Source organism: Delphinus delphis, chromosome 9 (assembly GCF_949987515.2).
Source record: "Delphinus delphis chromosome 9, mDelDel1.2, whole genome shotgun sequence".
Classification (NCBI taxonomy): Eukaryota; Metazoa; Chordata; class Mammalia; order Artiodactyla; family Delphinidae; genus Delphinus; species Delphinus delphis.
The window spans coordinates 18,887,291-18,897,377 of NC_082691.1; the positions used below are offsets into that span (position 1 = coordinate 18,887,291).

The 10,087-nt window shown below is 34.3% G+C and overlaps 1 protein-coding gene across 3 annotated transcripts in view; it reads left to right on the forward strand.

The window, feature by feature from the left end:
• Positions 1-5,868, forward strand: part of SYPL1 (synaptophysin like 1) — a 28,032-nt gene extending 22,164 nt beyond the window's left edge. For all 3 annotated transcript variants that reach the window (XM_060020266.1, XM_060020265.1, XM_069541010.1), the window contains 2 exons: positions 207-395; positions 1,978-5,868. In XM_060020266.1, coding sequence (XP_059876249.1) covers positions 207-395; positions 1,978-2,112 — 324 coding nt within the window. In that variant the 3' untranslated portion in view covers positions 2,113-5,868. The remainder of the gene's footprint in view (positions 1-206; positions 396-1,977) is intronic.
• The last annotated feature ends 4,219 nt before the right edge of the window (positions 5,869-10,087 follow it).

Genomic DNA, 10,087 nt, shown 5'->3' on the forward strand with positions numbered 1-10,087 from the left:
ACTGTTGTATCTCAGGCACTGGGCTGGCAATAGTAAACAGCAGTGTTTGCTGTGTTGACTGTGGCCTTTTTGATGAAGTATGTCATGAAGGCCATTTCTCAGTACCATAGGGTTCATTGTGATCTCAATTCCTTCATCATGGATTTGAAATTTAGTATCTTTAAATTAACTGTTCATTATTAATTCATGCTTATTTTTTGCTTTAGGACTTTGTTGTTACTCTTGTTGCCACTTTTTTGTGGTTGGTGAGCACTTCAGCCTGGGCTAAAGCTCTTACAGATATTAAAACAGCTACCGGTCGCAATATTGTCCAGGAACTTCTGCCTTGTATTCAACACAGAGTGATATGTCATTTTGGCTCTGTGACTAGTATGGGATCCCTAAATGTATCTGTGGTAAGTATGCAGTGTTTATAAAATATGTTATTTCACTTATTAGAAAAACCTTATTAGTGATTCAAGAAAACAGTAGTTTTTAATAAATCTCTGGATGAATGTATTTTATTTTTACCAGCCTTATCAGAATCCTAGTTATCATATAGTCTTTACCTTTATAACAACAAAAAAAAGTTTTTAAAGAAAATTATTACTTGTAAACAGGTTTGAACAAGATCATGGTTGAGTCTTTCTTTTCATTAACATTGATTAGGCAAGACTTTGACCCAAAAGGCACTAATAATAGTCACTAACATTTACTAAGGCTGTATGCTAAGGTCAATACACTCATATCTTATTTAAGTTATCCAACAATTCTGAGAGGAATGTGGAAAGTGTTATTACTGTCTTCATTTTACAACTGGGAAAAGACGTAGCTCATATGTTAATTCACCCAAGGTGATGCAACTAGTAAGTTGGCAAAGCCAAGGTTTGAACCAGATCTGACTTTAAAGCAAGCCCCTTCTCTAATCTGATTTGCTTTGGGTGTATGAAAAAATACTTTTAGAGTTCCTTAAAAAATCCTAAAATTTTGGTCTATTTAAATTTCAATATTATTTTGTCTGTTATTTTATCCAAATACAGATACATTATTAATATAACAAGGGTATTATTTTTAGGGAGGTCTCATGTCTTTTCAGGAAAATATTTTTCCAGTGGATAAAGTCAGTCCTGCCTTATAAAGCAATTTGATCAAACTTCTGTTTTATAACTTTGTAATCTAAAAGTCTTTATATATATATATATTGACAGTGATCTGAGATGGACAGTTTCAGAAATGTTGTTTTTATATCCAAATATACAAAAAGATAGAAAGCAGTTGGCCTTCAGTAATATGATAGTGCTCAAGCTTTTTACCTCACTCTTACCTCATAAGTCACTATTATTCTTGTATTTATAAAAAACCAAAAATAGGGTATCTTCAGTTTGTTCATCTCTGAGACTTTCATCTTCTCAGATTTACACCTAGGAAGGCTAATTTATTTTAGGTTGACTAATGCAGGATGTGAAGTAAAGTTCTTCTGTGACTCCTTTTCTCTTCTGGCTGCAGCTGTGGAAGTAAGGGAGATGGTGGTAGGGGGATAAAGTAGGGAAATAGGAAAAGATGCACAAAGGATGTTTATAACCATTCAGATGGGAGAAAAGTAAAAGCCCTCCCAAAGAAGGAACCATGGATTCCTGTGTTCCTCTTCACCTGGAAGCACTGAAGTCTAAATATAAAGTAATAAAAGGAAGGTTTTAGTTACTTTTCTCAAATTTAATCCCATCTTGTAATAATGAGCATGCAAAAATAAGGTATCTTTTAGTCATGATTTTATATGTTACAAATTTAGAGATTTCATTGGGAATAAGTCATTATGTATCCAAATCTGGCATTGAAATGCAAAGTCTTCCTTTTTTAATTCCACTTTATGTGTAGTTCAAACTTTAAATGAAATAATGGTAGACAGCCTGTAGATATTTAATATTTACAGGAAAACAAAGATAGTTATGAAATTTTAATTATATACTAGATTTTCATGTTTATTTTTCTCTTTCTTAGATCTTTGGCTTTCTGAATATGATACTTTGGGGAGGAAATGCATGGTTTGTGTACAAGGAGACCAGCTTACACAGTCCCTCAAATACTTCTACTTCCCATAGCCAAGGAGGTATTCCTCCTCCAACTGGAATATAATTGAAGGGAGAAGTACAGTACACTGTTTGAAATAGATGTCTATACTATGACCTGTTGCCAACATCTTGAGAAGCATTTTTTGTTTCTAATAAAAGTAATGGCTTTTTCAATAAATTGGTGGGTTTAAAATTTTGCTGCTTTTTTACATAAAGCTTGTGCCTTTCCTAGAAATTTAAGATGTAAATGTATTCTCACATGTGAATTTGAAAATTCTGGGGCCTATTATGAGATGATACACATTTTTAAATGAACAATAATTTCTTCACTAAGTTGTTTGCCTTCCAAAGTGTTTACACCTTAAGCCTTAACATACATCTTCACTGAGAAAAGAGTTATATTGTAATATCATAATAGGAAGAAAATCTCTATTGGAATATACACTACTGTAAGTTTGTACAGATCATATTCCTAAGACCTGTCTTTGTTTAAGAAAGTCTTGATTACGTAAATCATATTTAGAAAAAACATTTAGTTCACAGTTTATATCTGAACATTGTTTATATGTTATGAAAAATTTTTAATACAAAGGCTGCATGTATGTTTTATTTCTGTTTTTCTAAATGACCTACAGTACTTGACAGGTGTACTAAAGTTGTTTTGGGAGTGGGGTTTAGAAATTTCTGTTAGATGTATAGTTAATTTAGTAATTCTCTTGCATGAGGTATAAGCTTCCATTATGCTGGTTATTTAATAGATTGGCTATATAAGTAGAACATGGTTCACCGAGATGTTTTGATATGTATGGGCATTACTCCTAGTGATATTTGTTTGCTGTCCTTTGTTGCTCATACTCCTTCAGTGCAGGCTGAGGCCTCATCTCCTTGTAAGTACAGTAAAATAATCTACCTTTTTTTGCAGACTCTATTCATAGGGTTACAAAAAATGAAGGTTGCCTTTTACTTTTGAAACATTTAACATTTATATTCAATGAAGTTGCTATTTTGAGTTTAGTATTGGTATTGTGAAAATGAATGCAATTTGGATCTCATGTTTCTTAATGTTATTCTTATTTCACAAATGGATAATTAAGGAATTATACATAATAAACAGGGAACCTAAGGGGGCTCTATTATGGGTGTGCTGTCTTTGCTCACACATTTGGGTGTCTTCTGAATATAGGGCTTATTCACATTTTGCTACCTAATATTTTTGCTGTACAGGCCCAGATTTCCTACTACCACATAATTGTTTATATGTGAAGCACATCTTTCTATTGCCTTATTTTTGTTGCTTTTGTTCATGACAAGCATTGTCAATATGAGAATGTATATCTTTTATGCAACCAGCTTAATAAAGAAGTTAAAGGAAAGAGTGCACTGATTGTTATATTACAAAGGAACTTTCCTCTTAAAGGCATGAGCAATGCAAAATGGAATGGATTTACAAAGCAAGAAATAGAATATCACAATAGTTTTTTTTTTAATATTTGGCAACAAATAAAAGAAAAAATGCTTTGGAGACACTGGTTCTATCCTTTTTTCTTTCAATCTCATTTTTAAAATGCTTATTTGTAACTTTCAGATTAAGTTTTACTGATAAACCTTTTCTAATTGACTGTCCAGTTGGCAGCAAAGATTCTTGATTAAGAGTGTATGCTCTGGAGCCAAACTGCCTGAATTTGAATCTTGGCTTCACCACTTACTAGCTCATTAACTTCAGGCAAATTACTTACCCTCTGTATGCCTCAGTTTGCTTATCTGAAAAACAGGAATAAGAATGCTAACCTCACAGAGTATTTATGAGGTTGAAGTGAGTTAATAAATATAAAGTCCTTGGAACAGTGTTTAGCATTACTTTATAAATTTTGCCTATGACTACTAAATTCTGATAGCATGTAAGATAGAGATTCTTGAGTCCACAGGGCTAAGGTGGGGGGAGGGTGGTGGTCTTGGGCAGAGAGGTAGGATGAGCTTCAGGATTACATGGATCTCCCTTTATATTCCTCAGAGTCCTAGATGTTTTGATGTATATGTTTCTGTTGATGTTAGATGTACGTAAAGTTAATGACATTAAATGTTAATAGCTAATGAGATCACAGTAGATCTAGGAAAGAGTTGATTCTGTTGCCTTTCACTCTCTGATTTTGAGTCAACATTACAGGGTTAAGTGATTTATAGGATAATTTCCAGGACAGAAGCAATAAAAGCTTTGACTTACTAGGTGATAGGTTGCAAAGAATTTTTTGTAAACAGCGTTATTACTAATGTTTTTGTGAATTGAAGTCACTTGGATAAAAATACTTAATTTTTAGTCTACTGTAAATGTTAAGGTCAGTTGCTTGTTATGTACTTTATGTTTCACACTTAATTTAAAAATTTAAAATTGTGTAGCATTTAAGATGGGTAAGTATAAGAAATAGTATATAACCAAGTCTCCACCACTAAAGAAAACAGATGTTAACATTTTGTTTTATTTATGTCAGATTTGGTTTTGTCTTTTTAAGGAAATAAAACATTACAGATACAGCCTTTTCCTTACTGAAGTAGATTTTTCTCACCTTTCACTATTAGAAATAGCACAAATAGCACTGAAATAAATACTTTTGCAAAACGTGTGAAGGCTTCTCTAGGACATATCACTAGAAGTAGAACTGTTGGAATGTGAGGTATTCACATTTTCAGTTGTAACCTAGGTATTACAGAATTGATCAATAAGGTGCATGTATCGTATCAGTTTAGTCTCCCACTAACAATATGTAAGAGTCCCTGTGGCCCTGTATTCTTGTCCATGCTTGATGTTATTGTACTGTTGCCAGTATGATGGATTTGAGATAGTGTCTTTGATGTTTTTAAATTTGTATTTCTTAGATTACTATTTGAGTTTGGTGGTCCCTTTCTGTATTTATTGGCCACTTAGGTTTGCTCGACTCTGCACTGCCTATTCATATCCTTTGCCAATTTTTCTGTTGTGGTTGTCATTTTCGTATTGATGTGAGTTGCTCTTTATTCTGGATACTAATCCTTTGCAGATGTCTTCTTCCTGTCCATAGCTTGTATTTTCACTTTGTGATTTTTGTCATACAAAAGTTTATCGTAATACTGATTTCACTGTCTTCATGGTGTGTGCTTTTTGTGTCTTAAGAAGTCCTCTTCTCACCATCACAAAGATATCCACCCCTGTTTTCTTCTGAAAATGTTAGTTTTTAGGTTTTTAAGCCATTGGGAGTATATTTTTGTATATAGTTTGAGGTAGGGATCTAATTTTTATAATTTTTAATATTCATACCCAGCTTTCATAGTACCCTTTATTTAAAAGTTCATCTTTTGGGCCTTTCTCACCTTCTGAGATGGCCCACACTGTCTGTGGAGTGTTTCTCTCTAAATAAACCCACTTCTTACCTAAAAAAGAAAAAATTTTTTTAAAAGTTCTTTTTGTTCCCTCTTTCATTTATCGTTTCCATATTATTTGTAGCTCTTTATGTTCTATACCAATATCATATCAGCTCTATCACCCTTTAATTATGTTACTTTATGGAAAGAATTACCATCTGAGAGGATAAGCGCCACAGCACCATCATTATTGTTGTTGACAGTGGTCTTGGCTGTCATGAGCCCTATACCCTTTCATAGAAATTTTAGGATCAGCTGGGCAAGTTCCTAAAAACCTTTGGGGTTTCAGTTGAAAAGAATTGCATTGAATTTATAGATCAATTTGGGAGAATTGTCATATTTATAATGCCAAGGCTTTGTACTTATGAGCAAAGTATATCTGTCCATTTATGTCTTTTATGTCCTTCAATAAAGTTATAATTTTCTGCATAAAGACCTAGATTTACTTTGTGTCTTGGTTACTATTATACATAGTAACACTTAAGTTATATTCTAAATTAAATAGTAATTTTTACTGCTGGTGTACAGGATTTTTCTATTATCTATTGATTTTCTACAAGGCAGTCTTTCTATACCTCTTGGTAATTTTAATAATTTGTATATACTCCTACTTTTTCTGTGGATAATTATATCATCTGCAAACAATGATTGTTTTGTTTCTTCATTGTGTTTGGAAGTTAGAGTAAGTCATTTTTCTCCTATTATCTTTCTCTAATTATAGTTACATTATACTTGTGATTGGAATCCATGAAAAAAAGAAAACTATATAGTCACTTGAAAATATAATAGCTGCCATTTTGTTTCAGTGTAGTAAACTTAACCACAAAACTGCAAATTTACACCATATTGTATATTGGTCATTCTAGTGATATGTAAAATTTGATCAATATCAACAATTCTTGTGTGGTGGAATGGACAAATAGATGGAAAATACTTATCAGTTAAACTGATTAAGATAATACTAATATATTTTATAATATTGTCATACAGAGTCTATTTCTTAACTGTTACAATTTGGATTTTACGTATATAAGAATAATAATTACAAGTGAAGCCTTGCTTGCTAGTCAAATTTGAAAAATATAGCTGTTTAGATTTTTTTGTTTTTGGCTGTACCATGTGGCATGCAGAATCTTGATTCCCTGACCAGGGATCAAACCCATGCCCCCTCCAGTGGAAGCACTGAGTCTTAACCACTGGACCACCAGGGAAGTCCCCAGCTCTTTAGAGCTTTAAAAACAGTTTTATTCAGATATAATTGATATACAGTAAACGCATATCTAAAGAACACAATTCAATAAGTATTGGATTGGCCAAAAAGTTCATTCGGGTTTTCCTGTAACCTTACAGAAAAACCCGAAATGAACTTTTTGGCCAACCCAATATGTATATGTGTATTATTTTATTGAAATATACATGTATATATGAAACTGTCACCACATCAAGGTAATGAACCTATTATCTATCACCCTTCAATATTTTCTCATTCTCCTTGGTAATCCCTCTCACCCATCCATCCCACGTATTTCCCAGCAACCAAAGATCTTTAACTGTTAGTTTGCATTTTCTAGAGTTGTATGTAAATGGATTCATACAACATGTATTCTTCTTGTTGGACTTCTGTCACTAAGCATAATTATTTTAGATCCATGTTGTGTATATAAACAGCTCATTCTTTTTATAGCTGTTATTCCACTGTGTGGATATACCACATGTGGTTTATACCTTCACCTGCTGGTAGGAATTTGGGCTGTTGCCAGTTTGGGGCTAATACAAATAAAGTTGTTACGGACATTTATATAAAAGTCTTTGTATGAACATATGCTTCTCTTGGTAAACAGCTAGGAGTGGGTGGGATAGCAGAATCATATGGTTGAAGTGTTTAACTTTTTAAGAAACTGCTGCAGTGTTGTGCCATTTTAAATTCCCACCAGCAGTGTGAACGTTCAGTTACTTCACATCTTCGTCAACACTCGGTATGGTCAGTCTTTTTCATTTTAGTCATTCTAATAGGTGTGTATATCTTTGTGATCCTAATTTGCATTTCTGTAATGGTTAATGTGCTTATTTGCCATTTGTATATCTTTGGTGAAGTACCTATTCAAAACTTTTGCCTACTTTTATTTGTTTTTTATTGAGCTTTGAGAGTTCTTTAAAAGAATACAGTCTAGATACAAATCCATTATTGGACTTGTCATTTCATTCTTATTCGAAGGGCAGTTTTAAATATTGATGAATTCAAATTGATCATGTGTAGATTGTGCTCTTGGTGTTGTATCTATGAAATCTTTGTATAACCCAAGGTCATAAATATCTTCTATTTTTTTCTCTAGTAGTTTTATTGTTTTTGGTTTTACATTTTGGACTATGGTTCATTTTGAGTTGATTTTTGTACGTGATGCAAGATATTGACCAAAGTTCCTTTTTTTTTTGGCCTATGGGTATCTGATGGTACTGGCACCATTTGTTGAAAAGCTATACTTTCTCCACCAAATTGCCTTTGTATGTTTGTAAAATAATTAGTTGTTCATATACATATGGGTCATTTTGCACTGTGTTCCACTGACCCATATCTTGATACAAATACCACAGTCTTGATTATTGTAGCTTTTATAATAAGTCTTGAAATCAGGTAGGCCTAGCCCTGCAACTTTGTTTTTCTTTTTCCAGTTGTTTTGGCTATTTGAGGTCTTTTACATTTCCATATGAATTTTATTTTATTTATTTTTTAATAAATAAATTTATTTTTGGCTGTATTGGGTCCTCGTTGCAGTGTGTGGGCTTCTCATTGCGGTGGCTTCTCTTGTTGCAGAACACGGGCTGTAGGCGCATGGGCCTCAGTAGTTGCAGCACACGGGCTCAGTAGTTGTGGCTCACAGGCTTAGTTGCTCCGCGGCATGTGAACCCGTGTCCCCTGAATTGGCAGGCGGATTCTTAACCACTGCGCCACCAGGGAAGCCCCCATATGAATTTTAGAATCGTCTAGTCAGTTTCTACAAAAAAGGCCTCATGGGGATTTCATTGAAATTGTGTTGTTTCTGTAGATCAGTGTGGGAAGAATTGGTATCTTAATACTGAGTCTTTCAACTCATGCACATAATACAGCTCTCCATTTATATGGGTCTTTAATTTCTCTCAGGAGTGTTTTGTAGTTTTCAGTGTACAGATTCTGTACGTGTTTTGTCAGATTTATCCCTAAGAAGTTAATATTTTTGATGCCATTATAATCAATATTTTTATATAGAAATATAATTTATTTTTGTATATTGATCTTACATGCTGCAGCCTTGCTAAATTCACTTATTCTAATGGATATGAACTATCTCGTGTGTTTCCAAGGGATAGCTTTGATTCCCTGTCACACACTGATAGTCTTTGGGTATTCACAGTACCCCATTAACCATCATCATAACCCCAGGAGATTGAAGTGACAGATTCATCATTGGTTCTGCTGAAGCTTCATTTCCTTGATGGGAAGATCACTTCCAAATGGGCCATGCTTTTAAGGATCACCTTTTTAGAGAGGGAAATATTTAATCTGATTTGGCCACTGTTTAGCAGCCATCAGCATCAATTTGGAGCCTGAAGAAATGCAGAATTTCAGGCCACACTTCAGATCTACTGAACCAGAATCTGCACTTTAACAAATTCCTCCAGTGATTTTGTATGTATATTAAAGTTTGAGTAGTATCGCTTCCTATTGACAAAAAGTACCTTCTGGACAGAGCTGAAAAACTAGATTTGGCAATAATTTACAGAAAGGAGTCTCAAGCCATTATCCCACATGGGGAATGTAAAGTCTGTCCTGACCATTACCAGATTGTTTTAAGAACTAGAGAAATTGATTTACATTAAGTTAAAGTCTTTTTACACTATGTGTTGGTGTATCATCAGAACTGAGAAGGGAGGTATATGACCGTGGTAGAGATCTCAGATGAATGAATAGGGCCTTAATCACAGTATCATTCTCAAGGGCCTGGGCAGTGCTCTGCTTTTCCTTGACTCCATTACACTTGATTCTCGTAGCTCCATAACCACACACTAGATCTCTTTACCCTAATTGCCCCTCCTCTGAAATCTTTCTTACCAAACCAGCCATCTTTCTAGTTCGCTCATTCTAATTCCTATTGCATCTCTTCTTTGATCTTATCAGAATTGCTGGTCAGTCTCCTGACTTTCTGGCCACCTTTTCTGGTTTCACTTTCTTCCCTATCTAGCTACTCCACTCTCATGCCAGCATCCTCTACTTCCTTGCCTAGCAGAAGCCCAACCACAGATCATTCTTTCAGCTTTCTCTGTTCCTACATTAAGACTGCAGAATATTGCTGGACAAAACCATTCAGCTGTGCAGATTGATCTTACTATAAATGTCTGGAATTTTACTAGGTCTCCTTAGCAACCCTTCTTAGGCAGCTCTCCCATTCTTCACCATTTGTATGCATTTCCTGAGGCTTCTATAACAAATTACTACAAACATGATGGCTTGGCACGAAAATTTATTCTCTCACAGTTCTGGAGGGCAGAAGTCCAAAATCTTTTCATCTGTGAAATAAAGGTGTCTGCCCTCTAGAGGCTCTGGGGAAGAATCCACTCCTTGCCTCTTGCATCTTCTGGTGGTTGCCAGCTTCCTTGACTTGTGGCCACGT